The sequence below is a fragment of the Phyllobates terribilis genome, unplaced genomic scaffold (assembly GCF_046119375.1).
Source record: "Phyllobates terribilis strain yellow unplaced genomic scaffold, ASM4611937v1 Scaffold_7__3_contigs__length_470593459, whole genome shotgun sequence".
Taxonomy (NCBI): domain Eukaryota; kingdom Metazoa; phylum Chordata; class Amphibia; order Anura; family Dendrobatidae; genus Phyllobates; species Phyllobates terribilis.
The window spans coordinates 45,329,233-45,346,956 of record NW_027362767.1 but is presented as its reverse complement, the minus strand read 5'-3'; the positions used below and the strand labels follow the sequence as shown (position 1 = coordinate 45,346,956).

At 47.0% G+C, this 17,724-nt stretch overlaps 1 protein-coding gene across 9 annotated transcripts in view; it reads left to right on the top strand.

Annotated features, from left to right (window-relative positions):
• GNG2 (G protein subunit gamma 2) overlaps positions 1-17,724 on the top strand; it is a 144,433-nt gene that overhangs the window by 115,190 nt on the left and 11,519 nt on the right. For all 9 annotated transcript variants that reach the window (XM_073638479.1, XM_073638481.1, XM_073638487.1 and 6 more), the window contains one exon: positions 128-243. In XM_073638479.1, coding sequence (XP_073494580.1) covers positions 128-243 — 116 coding nt within the window. The remainder of the gene's footprint in view (positions 1-127; positions 244-17,724) is intronic.

Sequence of the window (17,724 nt, the reverse complement as noted above, 5' to 3'; positions counted from 1 at the left end):
GGGTGATAGAGAATTGTTAGGAGAGGCCTCGACAATAGTTGGGGCTTCATCCTACCTCTAGGTCCTACCTGACTCTCTATCACATGCATCTTCTCAACTAATTACAGTCTCTTGTTTTCCTTTTCAGCACGACATAGAAGCCAAGTGTGCAGCTTAATGGCCAGCAATAACACAGCCAACATAGCCCAAGCCAGGAAGCTGGTAGAACAACTGAAGATGGAAGCCAATATAGACAGAATAAAGGTAGGATGAGCGCAGGGGCGGACACTGACAGCTTGGGGCCCCAGTACAAAAAATGTGTTTGGGCCCCCCTCCTTTTATATATATCCTCTCTTGTTAGATATAAACTGAAATGACGGTTGATGGAGCATGGGAAAGCTTCTTTACTGATGGAGGAGCTGATGGACCGGTCTTCGGATGCTGCCCCATCAGCAGTCATTTTATATCTAACAAGAGAGGACTATTAAGTAAAGAGAGGGCACTATGGCTAATAAAGATAACAAGGCTACGCTATGTAAGGGACGCTGCTCTATATAACAAGACATAATACTGTGTAATAATGGGATAGCACTGTACATAACAACAGGGGATGCTACATAATAATGGACTGCCCCATGCATAACTAGAGAGGATGATAAATAATAAGGTAGGCCCTTTCCAGTAATAATGTCCCCCACCGTGGTCCCCTTCCTCGTATAATGTCCCCCATCCTGGTCCCCTTCCTGGTATAATGTCCCCTACCCTGGTCCCCTTCCTGGTATAATGTTCCCCATCCCGGTATAATGTCCCCCATCCTGGTCTCCATTCCGGTATAATGTCCCCCATCCTGGTCTCCATCCTTGTATAATGTCCCCCCATCCTGGTCCCCTTCCTGGTATAATGTGTCCTACCCTGGGCCCCTTCTTGTGATTATGTGCTCCATCCTGGGATAATGTGCCCCAACCTAGTATATATGTCCCCCATTCTGGTATAATGTTTCCCATCCTGGAATAATGTGCCCCATCCAGGTATATACAGTGGGTACGAAAAGTATTCAGACCCCTTTAAATTTTTTACTCTTTGTTTCATTGCCACCATTTGGTAAATTCTAAAAAGTTATTTTTTTTTTCTCATTAAAGTACACTCTGCACCCCATCTTGACTGAAAACAAACAGAAATGTAGAAATTTTTGCAAATTTATTAAAAAAGAAAAACTGAAATATCACATGGTCATAAGTATTCAGACCCTTTGCTCAGACACTGATATTTAAGTCACATGCTGTTCATTTCCTTGTGATCCTCCTTGAGATGGTTCTACTCCTTCATTGGAGTAGGCCTGACTGGTGTAGGGCTGCAGTGATAGTTGACTTTGTGGAACTTTCTCCCATCTCCCTACTGCATCTCTGGAGCTCAGCCACAGTGATCTTGGGGTTCTTCTTTACCTCTCTCACCAAGGCTCTTCTCCCACGATTGCTCAGTTTGGCTGGACGGTCAGGTCTAGGAAGACTTCTGGTGGTCCCAAACTTCTTCCATTTAAGTATTATGGAGGCCACTGTGCTCTCAGGAACCTTGAGTACTGCAGAAATTCTTTTGTAACCTTGACCAGATCTGTGCCTTGCCACAATTCTGTCTCTGAGCTCCTTGGGCAGTTCCTTTGAGCGCATGATTCTCATTTGGTCTGACATGCACTGTGAGGTGTGAGGTCTTATATAAAGGGTCTGAATACTTATGACCATGTGATATTTCAGTTTTTCTTTAATAAATTTGCAAAAAATTCTACATTTGTTTTTCTTTCTGTCAAGATGGGATGCAGAGTGTACTTTAATGAGAAAAAAATGAACTTTTTAGAATTTACCAAATGGCTGCAATGAAACAAAGAGTGAAAAATTTAAAGGGGTCTGAATACTTTCCGTACCCACTGTATGATGTCACTGCCATGTGCCACCTGTGACTAATGACCCCCAAGCCGACATCAGCTGCCAGCCTCTGATTGGCCGGAGGCGTGCATTACTGTGCAGGGAGCTGGGCGGTCTTTGCGCTGCAATACATTTCAGTTGAATGTGTGCCCTCCGATGCCCATCCAGCTGAAATAGTTGCTGGTGTCCGTGGTCCACCCTCCAGCATGGTTCCACCCTCTGTGACAGCGATCATTACACAGCTCCCCTGCGTGAAAAAAAAAGACCCTCTCTATCAGCTGTTGTGTTAAAGAAAGCAAACAGTTCTTTACTCACCCTCCCTGGGTCTAGCGCTGCTAGATGCTGCTCTCTTCATCTGGTATTGTCTCCAGCGCTGAGGTCAATTTGACAGCGCTGCAGCCAATCACTGCTCTTCCCAAGTTGACGGCATGAGCTGCTCAGAGCCACTGAGCTTATACTGATTGACTGCAGTGCTGTCAACATGACCTCAGCATTGCAGGCTACAACTGACACCGGAGCAGTGGCAAAAACTCAGTGCTGGACATGAGAAGAATGAGTAAAGCATTGTTTCGTATGCAAGTGGTAAGGGGTGCTTGTAAAATAAACAAGCAAAAGTTCTCTCCCTTCCCCCTGGAATCTTTTCTCCAGCTCTGCTGCTCCAACCATCTCCATTGGAGAAGACTCCCTCCTGAGCACCAGTCCCCTGCCCGCTGAGGCTTCACCCAGCACTTCCGATCCCAAAGTCTCCACCTGAGCAGATGCCCTCTTGAGCACCAGTCCCCTGAATGCTGAGGCTACAGCCAGCACTTCCAATCCCACAGTCACCACTGGACCGGAGCAGATGCCCTCCTGAGCACCAGTCCCCTGCCCACTGAGGCTACACCCAGCCTTTCCGATCCCAAAGTCTCCATCGGAGCAGATGCCCTCCTGAGCACCGGTTTCCTGCCCACTGAGGCTACACCCAGCCTTTCCGATCCCACAATCCCTACCGGACCGGAGCAGATGCCCTCCTGAGCACCAGTCCCCTGCCAACTGAGGCTGCACCCAGCCTTTCCAATCCCAAAGTCTCCACCGGAGAAGATGCCCTCCTGAGCACCCGTTTTCTGCCCCCTGAGGCTACACCCAGCCTTTTTGATCCCACAGTCACCACCGGACCGGAGCAGATGCCCTCCTGAGCACCAGTCCCCTGCCTGCTGAGGCTTCACCCAGCCTTTCCGATCCCAAAGTCTCCACCGGAGCAGATGCCCTACTGAGCACCAGTTTCCTGCCCCCTGAGGCTACACCCAGCCTTTTTGATCCCACAGTCACCACCGGACTGGAGCAGATGCCCTCCTGAGCACCAGTCCCCTGCCTGCTGAGGCTTCACCCAGCACTTCCGCTCCCAAAGTTTCCACCGGAGCTGATGCCCTCCTGAGCAACAGTCCCTTGCCCGCTGAGGCTACACCCAGCCTTTCCAATCCCACAGTCACCACCAGACTGGAGCAGATGCCCTCCTGAGCACCAGTCCCCTGCCCACTGAGGCTATACCCAGCACTTCCGATCCCACAGTCACCACCGGACCGAAGTGACGCGCCCCCAGGGCTGTGGGGTACTCGGCAGCCGGGCCTATGGATGCTGGTGGGGGATATCACGGTGGCTGGCCCGGTCTGTGGCCCAGGGCGGTCAACCAAAAAGGGGAATTGTAACTTGGATAAAAATAAATAAATAGTTTGTGATGCCACCTGTGGTACCTGGTAAGGATTACCAGCGCTGCTGCAGACTTCCGGGGGGTGATGGGATGGCAACTGAGTTGTTTCTGCTCCCCACAGGTGGAACGGGCCCCCCAGGGCAGTGTGTAGTTTGGTGGGTGGTGATGCTGGGACTTGTAGTGCAGGCAGATGGCGCAGCAGGAGTAACTGACAGAGACAGGGGATTCTCTTCAATACCTTTACTGGTGCGGATGTCAGGTACGGTCCAGGGTACTCAGTAGGATGGGTGCACTTCAGGACTTCTCCCCAGTGAGCGGGTATAAGGCCTCCTGGTCCGTGTCTGCCTCTCTGTATGCTCCTGGCCAGCCTGCAACTGGGCCTAGCTTATGTGTCGTGCTGTTCCTTCACCTGTCGCTCGGTAGTAGGACCCTCTGTTGGCAACCACTCTCTCTGGACGCTGGGGCCTTGTGGATCCTGGTCCTGTAATGGGTCTAGCTTCAGATCAGCCAGGGACTTGTAGTCCTCCTGGGATGCCGGTGATCCTTACTGGGTATAAAGGAACCCTGTAGGCTCAGACACGGTGTCCGGTTTGTATATCGGGGTGAGCCTATGATGCTCCTCTGCCCCCTTTCACCTCTTCTCTCCTCTTGCCGTCGGCCACACTCGGGGCCCTCAGTACTCAGCAGCAGACGAGCTGCGTCTTCGCTGCTCTCAGCGTCCGCACGCTCTCAGACTCTCTGACTCTGTCTGACTGAACTGCCTGGCTCCACCCTCCATATATATATCCCTAACGGGCTCCCTCTGGTGGTATGAGGTGGAAGGGTGGAGGTGTTTGTATGTAATGAGGGCCTCTTGTGGAGAAGTCCGTCCATGCACCCTGGGACCTGTGGTACTTGTGCGCAGCAGGGTGCCACATTCCCCCCTAGTACAATTCAGTACTCCTGGACTGAAGCATTTTGTAACAGGTTACAACAATAATTATCATAACATTAATTAAGTTACAGTAAGTCCCGTAACCAGGTGTCCATTTGACCAAAGAAAGAACATGAGGGACCCGCCTGAAAACCCTCAACGTAGGCCCTGGGCGTGGCTACAGGGCATAAGTGATCCAGGTGCTGGACCACATCTTCGGCCACGCCAAACGGGTTTTTGTTCTGTGGTCTTATTATATGCAACAAGTAAGGGGCACTTTGATAAGTGCAACTATTTACAAATAAAGTTTTTGGCTGCTCACAGTCCTCAGCCTACAAGTCTCTGTACCCTGACGGGTAACTAAATGCACATATAAATATCAGTTTATACAATAAACATTAGGCAATACCCAACTGGGTAACTATTTACAATGGTAGGCACTTCATTCTTATTCCCTAAACCTGGCAGGGATTTGTCCTTGTGTGCTGCGTGTGGACCTTCGTAGCACTGGGGTGTTACTAGTGTCTGTTAACCTATCAGGTCTTCGTGTAGGTAAATAATAGAACTGCCTTAATCTCTCTATGGGACTGGCAAGTGCACTGTCCACTGGGCCTGCAGGCTCTGCTTCAACGGGTGATCCTCCTCTTACTGGGGGCTCTTCCTGTTCCTGAGCAGGCTCTTCCAGGGCGCTTACAGGTTCTTCTGGTTGTTGATAGAAGTGTATCACCGGTACTATAACTGCTCCATCAAGTTGAGGCCAGTCCGCAGGGAAATCTCCTAGAACTGTGTGAAGCACTTCTTCCTTGGGTTCTTCCGGTGCTATAGGAGGTACTTCTTCCTCCGTTGTCTTCAGTAGACCTGGGCACACTTTCAGATGGTCTCTTGAGACTGTTGCAGTTGTTTTTCCTCCATCTTTGCTAATCAGGCAGGTTTTACTGTTGTCAAACTTGGAGTTCAACACTGTGTAGGGCTCTCTTTCCCACTGGTCATCGAGCTTGTGACTTCTTCTCTTCCACTTTAGCACTATCTCTCCAGGTGCCAAGGGTTCTGCTGGTGCATGTTTATTGTACTGTTCTTCCTGCCTCTCCCTTACTCTGTTTAGACTGTCTTCGACAGAGGCCTGTACTCTCCTGTACTGCTCTTGCCGATTTGTATCCCAGTCTTCAGTGGACATATCTGCTTCCGGTTCTACCACTCCGAGTACCAGGTCCATGGCAAACTTTCCGGGTCTTGCTCTCGTGAGGTACGCTGGAGTACAATTAGTAGAACTCACAGGTACAGTTATATGAAAAAGTTTGGGCACCCCTATTAATCTTAAGCTTAATGTTTTATAAAAATTGGTGTTTTTGCAACAGCTATTTCAGTTTGATATATGTAATAACTGTTGGACACAGTAATGTTTCTGCCTTGAAATGAGGTTTATTGTACTAACAGAAAATGTGCAATCTTCGTTCAAGCAAAATTTGACAGGTGCATAAGTATGGGCACCCTTATCATTTTCTTGTTTTAAATACTCCTACCTACTTTTTACTGACTTACTAAAGCACTTTTTTTGGTTTTGTAACCTCATTGAGCTTTGAACTTCATAGCCAGGTGTATGCAATCATGAGAAAAGCTACTTAAAGTGGCCACTTGCAAGTCGTTCTCCTGTTTGAATCTTCTCTGAAGAGTGGCATCATGGGCTCCTCAAAACAACTGTCAAATGATCTGAAAACAAAGATTATTCAACATAGTTGTTCAGGGGAAGGATACAAAAAGCTGTCTCAGAGATTTAACCTGTCAGTTTCCACTGTGAGGAACATAGTAAGGAAATGGAAGAACACAGGGACAGTTCTTGTTAAGGCCAGAAGTGGCAGGCCAAGAAAAACATCAGAAAGGCAGAGAAGAAGAATGGTGAGATCAGTCAAGGACAATCCTCAGACCACCTCCAGAGAGCTGCAGCATCAACTTGCTGCAGATGGTGTCACTGTGCATCGGTCAACTATACAATGCACTTTGCACAAGGAGAAGCTGTATGGGAGAGTGATGCGAAAGAAGCTGTTTCTGTAAGCACGCCACAAACAGAGTCGGCTGAGGTATGCAAAAGCACATTTGGAGAAGCCAATTTCTTTTTGGAAGAAGGTCCTGTGGACTGATGAAACCAAGATTGAGTTGTTTGGTCATACAAAAAGGCGTTATGCATGGTGGCAAAAAAACACAGCATTCCAAGAAAAACACTTGCTACCCACAGTAAAATTTGGTGGAGGTTCCATCATGCTTTGGGGCTGTGTGGCCAATGCCGGCACCGGGAATCTTGTTAAAGTTGAGGGACGCATGGATTCCACTCAGTATCAGCAGATTCTTGACAATAATTTTCAAGAATCAGTGACAAAGTTGAAGTTATGCAGGGGATGGATCTTTCAGCAAGACAATGATCCAAAACACCGCTCCAAATCTACTCAGGCATTCATGCAGAGGAACAATTACAATGTTCTAGAATGGCCATCCCAGTCCCCAGACCTGAATATCATTGAACATCTGTGGGATCATTTGAAGAGGGCTGTCCATGCTCGGCGACCATCAAACTTAACTGAACTGGAATTGTTTTGTAAAGAGGAATGGTCAAAAATACCTTCATCCAGGATCCAGGAAATCATTAAAAGCTACAGGAAGCGACTAGAGGCTATTATTTTTGCAAAAGGAGGATCTACTAAATATTAATGTCACTTTTCTGGTGAGGTGCCCATACTTATGCACCTGTCAAATTTTGTTTGAATGCAGATTGCACATTTTCTGTTCGTACAATAAACCTCATTTCAAGGCAGAAACATTACTGTGTCCAACAGTTATTACATATATCAAACTGAAATAGCTGTTGCAAAAACACCAATTTTTATAAAACAATAAGCTTAAGATTAATAGGGGTGCCCAAACTTTTTCATATAACTGTATGTGATTGTACAGATCTACCTGGTCAGGTAGTTTGTCTGGCCACTGGTTTCTTTCTTCCAAGGATAAGGTTTTCAGCAGGTCTATGACGATGTTGTTCATTTTCTCACACAAACCATTGGTCTGAGGGTGGTACGGCGTAGTCCGGATCTTTTTGCATCCGTACAGATGACAAAATTCTTTAAACAGCTCGGCTTCAAAGGCAGGGCCTTGATCCGTCAGCACTTTGTCCGGGTATCCATGGGGCCTGCAGAAGTATGCTTGGAACTTTCTTGCTGCAGTTTCTGCTGTCAGATCCTTGACAGGGGCTACCACCAGGAACCGGGAATAGTGATCCACCATGGTCAGGGCATAGGAGTAGCCTGACGTGCTGGGTGACAGCTTGACGTGATCCAGAGCGACAATCTCCAGGGGCTGGGTTGTCTTGATGGACTGCAAGGGTGCTTTCTGGCTGCCGTAGTCTTTTCTTCTGAGGCTACAGGGCCCACAATTCCGGCACCACCTTTATATGGAACTCCACATTCCAACCCAATAGAACCGGTCCTTCAGCAGGGTTTCCAGCTTCTTCCAGCCAAAGTGACCTGCCTGGTCGTGGTAAGCCTCTAACACCATCTGGATATCCGTCCTGGGTACAACAATCTGCCACACCATTTCATGGGTCTTGGGGTTGACATATCTTCTGCACAGCTTCTCTCTGTAGATGAACAGCCGGCTTCTCTCATTCCACAGTTGCTTGGCTTGTGGAGGAGCATCCTTCTCCAGGTGAGAACCTTCCTGGATGATCAGTCTTTTGATAAGGCTGACAACCGGGTCACTGTCCTGGGTCTCCTTCCAACTGTGGTGGGGTAGAGGATTCAGCGTCCTTCCCTGATGTCTTCTGGTGACGTGTTGCTCATGGACCACTCCACTTCGGTGGAAAGCAGGTAATTCAACTTCCTCTAAATCATCCACTTCATCCTCGGTGTCTGACTGGTGAGGCATCCTTGACAGGGCATCAGCATTGGTGTTCTTGTGACCTGCCCGGTACTTGATAGTGAACTGATAATTTGACAGTCTGGCCACCCAACGCTGTTCCATGGCTCCCAACCTGGCTGTCTCCAGGTGTGTCAAGGGATTGTTGTCAGTAAAAGCTGTAAACTTAGTTGAGGCTAGGTAATGCTTGAACCTTTCAGTGATAGCCCAGACCAAGGCCAGGAACTCCAGCTTGAAGGAACTGTAGTTCTCCAGGTTCCTCTCGGTAGGGCGTAGCTTCCTGCTGGCATACGCAATTACCTTCTCTCTTCCATTTTGTTTCTGGGACAACACAGCTCCCAGTCCCTCATTGCTGGCGTCGGTGTACAGCAGGAAAGGCTGGCTGTAGTCAGGGTAAGCCAGGATTTCTTCACCAGTCAGGATTTCCTTCATTACTGCAAAGGATTCAGCCTGTTCTTTGCCCCACTGGAATGGGGGACTCTTTCCTCTCTTGGACTTTCCTACCAGGAGGTCTTGTAGAGGTGCTACCTTTTTGGTATAGTCCTTTATGAACCTCCTGTAGTACCCGACAAGTCCCAGGAATTGCCGTACTTCTTTGATGCTTCTCGACTCAGGCCACTTCTGGATGGCAGTGACCTTCTCCGGGTCTGGTGCTACTCCCTCCGAGCTGACTACGTGCCCCAGGTACTGAACCTTCTGCTTGAGCAAGTGGCATTTAGAAGGTTTTAGTTTCATCCCATACCGGGACAATGCTTCAAATACCTCCGCCAGGTGCTTTAGATGGTCCTCATACGTCCTTGAGTACACGATAACATCATCCAGGTACAGCAGCACTGTCTCGAAGTTCCGATGTCCCAAGCGACACTCCATCAGCTTCTGTAACATTCCGGGTGCATTGCAGAGTCCAAACGGCATACTGTTGAACTCGCACAGTCCCATCGGGGTGGTGAAGGCCGTCTTCTCCCGGTCTTCCTCAGCAACAGAGACTTGCCAGTACCCGCTAGTGAGATCCAGTGTAGAGAAGTAATTGGCAGATTTTAGTGCAGCCAGGGATTCCTCTATACAGGGCAAAGGGTATGCATCTTTATGTGTTATGCGATTAATCTGTCTATAATCTACACACATCCTCATGCTACCGTCCTTTTTCCTGACCAGGACCAGGGGAGCTGCCCAAGGGCTACAGTTATCCCTTACTACCCCTGCCTTTTTCATGTCACGCAACATTTCCTTGGCTTGCTGATAATGTGCTTGTGGTATGGGTCAGTAACGCTCCTTAATGGGTGGATGGTTACCGGTGGGTATGTGGTGTTGTACCCCTTTAACCCTACCAAAATCAAGTGGGTGCTTACTAAACACTTGTTCATATTCCTGAACCACTCTGTAAACACCGTGTTTCTGATGGACAGGAGTGGCGTCAGTCCCAACATGGAGCTGTTGACACCAATCCTCCAGCTGAGCTTCGGAGTTATTGTCCTCCACTGTATCTGGTGGGGTCAAGGATTCCACTGTCTGTATGGCATCATCATTCACAGTATACAATCTAGCAACAGTGGCATACCTTGGCAATTTGACTTCCTCCTCCCCACAAATTAGGAGTCGTACGGGCACCCTCCCATTGCGTACGTCAACTACCCCTCTAGCAGTTAGGAGTGTAGGTCTGTGCTCTGAGCTAATGGGCTCCACTACCGCCTGGTAGGTCTGTCCCTTGAGACCTATTGCTGCCCTACACCAAATCAGCATCTCACTCATTGGGGGAATCATAATGGGTATCGGGTCTGTCACCCGTACATTACCAATCTCACCACCTGTTAGCTTTACCTGTTGCTGGTACAGGAGGGCTCGAATCTCTCTCTGGAACACCTTCCTCTGCCCTGGTTTGGCCGTGTCAGCAATCTGTTGAAACAAAAACAACACTTCTCCCAAACAGTTACCAACAATATTTGTACCAAGTATCATATACAGTTAGGTCCATATATATTTGGACAGAGACAACATTTTTCTAATTTTGGTTCTAGACATTACCACAATGAATTTTAAACAAAACAATTCAGATGCAGTTGAAGTTCAGACTTTCAGCTTTCATTTGAGGGTATCCACATTAAAATTGGATGAAGGGTTTAGGAGTTTCAGCTCCTTAACATGTGCCACCCTGTTTTTAAAGGGACCAAAAGTAATTGGACAATTGACTCCAAGGCTATTTCATGGACAGGTGTGGGCAATCCCTTCGTTATGTCATTCTCAATTAAGCAGATAAAAGGCCTGGAGTTGATTTGAGGTGTGGTACTTGCATTTGGAAGGTTTTGCTGTGAAGTAAACATGCGGTCAAAGGAGCTCTCCATGCAGGTGAAACAAGCCATCCTTAAGCTGCAAAAACAGAAAAAAAAACATCCGAGAAATTGCTACAATATTAGGAGTGGCAAAATCTACAGTTTGGTACATCCTGAGAAAGAAAGAAAGCACTGGTGAACTCATCAATGCAAAAAGACCTGGCCGCCCACGGAAGACAACAGTGGTGGATGATCGCAGAATAATCTCCATGGTGAAGAGAAACCCCTTCACAACAGCCAACCAAGTGAACAACACTCTCCAGGAGGTAGGCGCATCAATATCCAAATCTACCATAAAGAGAAGACTGCATGAAAGTAATTACAGAGGGTTCACTGCACGGTGCAAGCCACTCATAAGCATCAAGAATAAAAAGGCTAGACTGGACTTTGCTAAAAAACATCTAAAAAAGCCAGCACAGTTCTGGAAGAACATTCTTTGGACAGATGAAACCAAGATCAACCTCTACCAGAATGATGGAAAGAGAAAAGTATGGCGAAGGCGTGGTACAGCTCATGATCCAAAGCATACCACATCATCTGTAAAACACGGCGGAGGCAGTGTGATGGCTTGGGCATGCATGGCTGCCAGTGGCACTGGGTCACTAGTGTTTATTGATGATGTGACACAGGACAGAAGCAGCCGAATGAATTCTGATGTATTCAGAGCCATACTGTGTGCTCAGATCCAGCCAAATGCAGCCAAACTGATTAGTCGTCGTTTCATACTACAGATGGACAATGACCCAAAACATAAAGCCAAAGCAACCCAGGAGTTTATTAAAGCAAAGAAGTGGAATATTCTTGAATGGCCAAGTCAGTCACCTGATCTCAACCCAATTGAGCATGCATTTCACTTGTTAAAGACTAAACTTCAGACAGAAAGGCCGACAAACAAACAGCCACTGAAAACCACCGCAGTGAAGGCCTGGCAGAGCATCAAAAAGGAGGAAACACAGTGTCTGGTGATGTCCATGAGTTCAAGACTTCAGGCAGTCATTGCCAACAAAGGGTTTTCAACCAAGTACTAGAAATGAACATTTTATTTACAATTATTTAATCTGTCCAATTACTTTTGGGCCCTTTAAAAACAGGATGTTAAGCAGCTGAAACTCCTAAACCCTTCATCCAATTTTAATGTGGATACCCTCAAATGAAAGCTGAAAGTCTGAACTTCAACTGCATCTGAATTGTTTTGTTTAAAATTTATTGTGGTAATGTCTAGAACCAAAATTAGAAAAATGTTGTCTCTGTCCAAATATATATGGACCTAACTGTACAAGTCTGTATCACCAGGGTTAGATTCTATGACAATTAGTCCTTGGTCCTTTAGTTCCACTCTCCCCACCTTCACTGTCACGTCCTTAACCCCTACTAGGTTAAGAGGAAGGCCGTTAGAGGCATACTGTTAGAACTCTCCTGTTAGTTCTTTTTTAGTTTGCTGGTCACATGACCATTTTTGCCTATTTAATCCGGCTCCGCCCTCCTGGTCTTGCTGGACTTCATTGTATTTACTACTCTTGAGCTAGCTTGGTGCTCTGTTGCCGTTCTCTGTTAGTTTTGCTAGGTCTTCTGACCTCTATGCTTTTTGTTGTGTGTTTGTCTTTGACTGCTACTATTTCTGCTAGGAGGTGTCAAAACTTATCCCAGTCCCTAGTTCTTGTAGGGATCCCTCCCTCACATCTATAGGTCTTCGTTCAGACTAGCCGAGGACTTTAGCGGGTCTGATCGCAGGATCAGGTTCCCCGTTACATCGTAGGGATCTAGTTTAGTTCTATTGTAGGGACAGTTCTCCTGTCTTTCCTTAGTCCCTGTAGCAGATCATAACAGTAAGTCCAGCCCTAAAAGAAAAAAAAAAAAAAAATTTTCTCTAAGGAAAGACCTCCAGTTTTCCATCATGGTCTCGGTTCAAGATTTGGCTCAACGCTTGCAGGGACTCTCTCTGGAGGTGGTCAAGCTCCAACAACACGTGAGTAGCTGTTCTGGAGCACATTTTGTGGAACCAAAGGTACGTCTGCCTGATTTATTTTTTGGCGAACAACAAGATTTTTTTTCTTTTAAAAATGCTTGTTTATTGTATTTTCGTTTGAGACCCGGATCCTCTGGTGATGAATCACAGCGCATAGGGTTCATAATGTCACTTTTGCGCAAAGATCCTCAGGGATGGGCCTTCTCTCTCCAACCTAGTGATCCGTGCTTTAGATCAGTGGATAGTTTTTTTTCTGCTTTGGGTTTGTTGTACGATGATCCTGATCGTGTCTCATCTGCTGAGTCTGAATTGAGACGTTTGAGGCAGGGATCAGGTAATGTGGAAAAATATTGTTCTCACTTCCGTCGGTGGTCTGCCCAGGTGGGGTGGAACGATTCAGCTTTGAAAAGCTTGTTTCTTGCAGGGCTAGGTGAAAGGGTTAAGGATTTACTGATTGCTTATCCCACACCTGGAAACTTGCAGGAGGCAATGCAATTAGCTATACGGGTGGACAGGAGACTGCGTGCAAGGGTTAATGAGAGCAAATCCTCTGCTATGTCAGCTCCGAGTCCTGAGAGGGTCTGTGCTGACAATGGAGAGCCGATGGAAATTGGGGCGATGGCACCCCGCTCTCAGGAAAAAGATCGCAGGCTTTCTGAAGGCTTGTGCTTCTATTGCGGAAATTCTGGTCATTTTATTAAGAACTGTGTGCTTCGTTTGAAGAAAGAAAAAAAAATGGTCAGTTATGCCCGTATTGCCTGTTTAAATTCTAAGGGAGTATTCCTATCTGCCACTACTGCTGCTCAGGATGAATTAATTGAATTTCGGGTATTTGTGGATTGTGGTTCTACTCTGAATGTGATTGATGGGGGATTCTTGGAAAAACTTAGATTAGAACCTAAAACTTTGTCATCCCCTATTGCTGTGGTTTCTGTTGATGGCTCTCCCTTGAAGAGTGTTACTCATAAGGTCTGTGAATTTCCCCTCACTATTAATGGTATTCACCAAGAAAATTTGGATTTGGTGGTATTGGATAATTTGCCTTCTCCAGTAATATTGGGGTTACCCTGGTTAAAATTGCACAATCCTGTACTGGATTGGTCTACCAATGAAATTAAGTCCTGGAGCCCTAAGTGTTATGACAAGTGTTGTAACGGACGTATTGCTGCTGTGGATAAAGGGGAATTACCTGTACCTATTCAGGATTTTTGGAGAGTTTTTTCTGAGGAGGAGTCACAAATTTTGCCTCCCCATAGAGACTATGATTGTACCATTGAATTTGTCCCTGGAGCGACTCTTCCTAAAAGTCGTTTATTTAATCTTACTATTCCTGAGAGAAAGGCTTTGGAGGAATACATACAGACAAGCTTGGCCGCCGGTCACATTAGGCCTTCCAAGTCTCCTGTGGCTGTTGGATTTTTTTTTGTAAAAAAGAAAGATGGCGGTTTACGTCCTTGTCTGGACTTTCGTGAGATTAATAAAATTACTGTACGCAATCCTTACCCACTGCCATTGATTCCTGATTTATTTAACCAGTTAGTGGGGGCCAAGTGGTTCTCTAAAATTGATCTCCGGGGGGCATACAATTTGTTGCGCATGAAGGAGGGTGATGAATGGAAGACTGCTTTTAACACTCCTGTGGGTCATTTTGAGAATCTGGTGATGCCTTTTGGTCTTACCAATGCTCCAGCATTTTTTCAGAATCTTATTAATGACATCCTTAGACCTTTAATCGGCAAAAATGTGGTTGTGTATTTGGATGACATTTTGATTTATTCGCCTGATCTGGAGTCTCATTGGCGGAGCGTACGTGAGGTATTACAGTTATTAATGGACAATTCGCTTTTTGCTAAGCTGGAGAAATGTGAGTTCGCTGTACAGAGAATTAGTTTTTTGGGTTACATTATCTCCAGCGAAGGTTTTGAGAAGGACCCGGTTAAAGTTCAAGCTGTGCAGGAATGGCCTAGGCCTATTGGTTTGAAATCGATACAGAGGTTTTTGGGTTTCGCCAATTATTACAGAAAATTCATAAAAAATGTTTCTATTATTGTCAAACCGCTGACCGATCTCACCAGGAAAGGTGCTAATGCGGTTCAGTGGACTTCTGAGGCCATTGAAGCTTTTGTGTTTCTAAAGGAGAGGTTCAGCTGTGCTCCCATCCTTATGCAGCCTGATGTGACTAAGCCGTTTTTGGTTGAGGTTGATGCTTCTTCGGTGGGGGTCGGTGCGGTGTTGTCTCAGGAAAACAAGGATGGATTACATCCCTGTGCCTTTTTTTCAAAAAAATTTTCTGAGACTGAACTTAATTACGATATTGGTAATCGGGAATTGCTGGCGATTAAACTCGCATTTGAACACTGGCGTCATCTCTTGGAAGGTGCTGAATTTCCCATTCAGGTTTTCACTGATCATAAAAATCTGATCTATCTTGATGCTGCCAAGCGCTTGAATGCCCGTCAGGCTAGGTGGGCACTTTTTTTCTCGCGGTTTAATTTTTCCGTTACTTACATCCCGGGTACCAAGAATGTTAAAGCGGATGCTTTGTCTCGCAGCTTTTCTCCCATGGTCGGTGTTGAGGAGGAAGAGGAGACCATTTTACAAGAAGGTGTTGTGATTGCTGCTTTGGACTCCGTTTTGGAGGATGAGATTCTTAAAGCACAGGAGAATGCCCCATCTAACACTCCCCATGGGAGGTTGTTTGTGCCTAGGACCTTTAGGAGAGATTTGTTTGTTGAGTGTCATGAGTCTCGGTTGGCAGGTCATCCAGGAATTTCTGAGACCAAGAGACTTGTGGGTCGCAGTTTTTGGTGGCCTGGATGGCAGAAGGAAGTCATTAAGTGGGTGCGCCAATGTACTGTGTGTGCTAGATCCAAGTCTTCGCATGCTCCTGCTGCGGGGTTGCTTTGCCCTCTGGAGGTTTCTAGTGCACCTTGGACACATCTGGCTATGGACTTTATTACTTACCTTCCCCCCTCTGAAGGTTTCACGGTCTTCTGGGTGGTCGTGGACCGTTTTAGCAAGATGTGTCACTTGGTTCCCTTCATCAAACTGCCTTGCGCTAAGACACTCGCTAAGGCCTTTGTCAAGGAAATTGTCAGACTACATGGTGTTCCTACTGACATTGTTTCTGATAGGGGACCTCAGTTCGTGGCTCGTTTTTGGCGTGCCTTTTGTGACAGGTTGGGAGTTCATTTGTCGTTTTCATCTGGATATCATCCTGAGTCTAATGGCCAGACAGAAAGGAAGAACCAGGATGTTGAGCAGTTCTTGCGTTGTTTTGTGGCAGACAATCAAGAGGGGTGGTCTGAGTTTCTGCCACTTGCTGAATTTGCTCTTAACAACCATACATCCTCTTCTGCTGGGCGTTCGCCTTTTTTTTGTTGTTCTGGGAGACATCCGTCTTTTGGGTCATTCTCCAAATTGGTTTCGGCTGTGCCTGAGGAGGAGAGTTTTTCCGGTGATTTGGAGAGAGTTTGGACGGATGTGCGTGGTAATCTTCAGGTGGCTAACAAAAAATCTAAGAGGTACTTTGATAGGAAACGGCAAGAGGTTTTGTTTGCTGTTGGTGACATGGTTTGGTTGTCCTCTAAGAATCTGCGATTGAGGATTCCTTCTAAAAAATTGGGTCCCAAGTTCGTAGGGCCCTTTAAGGTGCTTCAGATAGTTAACCAATCTGCTGTTAGGTTGGAGGTTCCTACGTCCTGGAAGATTAACCCGGTGTTTCATGTTTCTCTGTTGAAAAAAGCTGATGTGTCTGATGGTGACGCCTCTGCCACTGTTCCTCCGGTGGTGGAGGACGGGGAATATGAAATTTCCCGCATCCTAAATTCTAGACGGTATAGAGGGAGTTTGCAGTATCTCGTCGCTTGGAAGGGCTTCGGACCTGAGGATAACTCATGGATGAGGGCGGATGATGTTTCTGCTTCCAGACTTGTCAGAGCGTTTCACAGGAGGTTTCCTGGTAAGCCTGGGCCTAGGGGATCCGGAGGATCCTCTTAGAAGAGGGGGTACTGTTAGAACTCTCCTGTTAGGTTTTTTTCAGTTTGCTGGTCACATGACCATTTTTGCCTATTTAATCCGGCTCCGCCCTCCTGGTCTTGCTGGACTTCATTGTATTTACTACTCTTGAGCTAGCTTGGTGCTCTGTTGCCGTTCTCTGTTAGTTTTGCTAGGTCTTCTGACCTCTATGCTTTTTGTTGTGTGTTTGTCTTTGACTGCTACTATTTCTGCTAGGAGGTGTCCAAACTTATCCCAGTCCCTAGTTCTTGTAGGGATCCCTCCCTCACATCTATAGGTCTTCGTTCAGACTAGCCGAGGACTTTAGCGGGTCTGATCGCAGGATCAGGTTCCCCGTTACATCGTAGGGATCTAGTTTAGTTCTATTGTAGGGACAGTTCTCCTGTCTTTCCTTAGTCCCTGTAGCAGATCATAACACATACACAGAGAGGTTCGGGGCTGGCGGATGGAGTTCATCTATGGACCAGTACCTTTTGTAGAGGACATCAGGTATGATGGTTACCTGTGAGCCGGTGTCCAGTAATGCAGGTGTTGCTATACTGTCCAGCATGATGGATAGGAAAGGCCTTCCTCCTACGAACCGATGGTACCAGCTTGATGGGCCTGGTTGATTTACTCCTGGGTGTCGGCCCTCGGCCCCAGGGTTTGCCCGTTTAAAAGACAGTGTGGCCTGCCTTGTGGCAATGGTAGCAGATGAAGTCTCCTGGAGGGTGACGTTGGTCGTTGGTCCTCCCACGGGGTGGCGTTGTCCTCCTCCGGGGTGGCGTTGTCCTCCTACGGGGTGGCATTGTCCTCCTTCTTCTCCTCATCCAGGGGACATCCTCAGGGCTGTCGGCGAGTAGGATCCTTCCTTCCGGCTCGGGCTCCGCCTGTAGCTGCAGGGTGCTCAGGACAGTGGCCAGGGTTTTACTCAGCTGACGCACTTCAGAGCGCAGGTTGTCCAGCTCGCTAGGGGGCACTGTTTGCATCTTTGTTTCAGCCATTAATGAAGGAGCAGTGGGTGCTGCGGGCACTAGGGT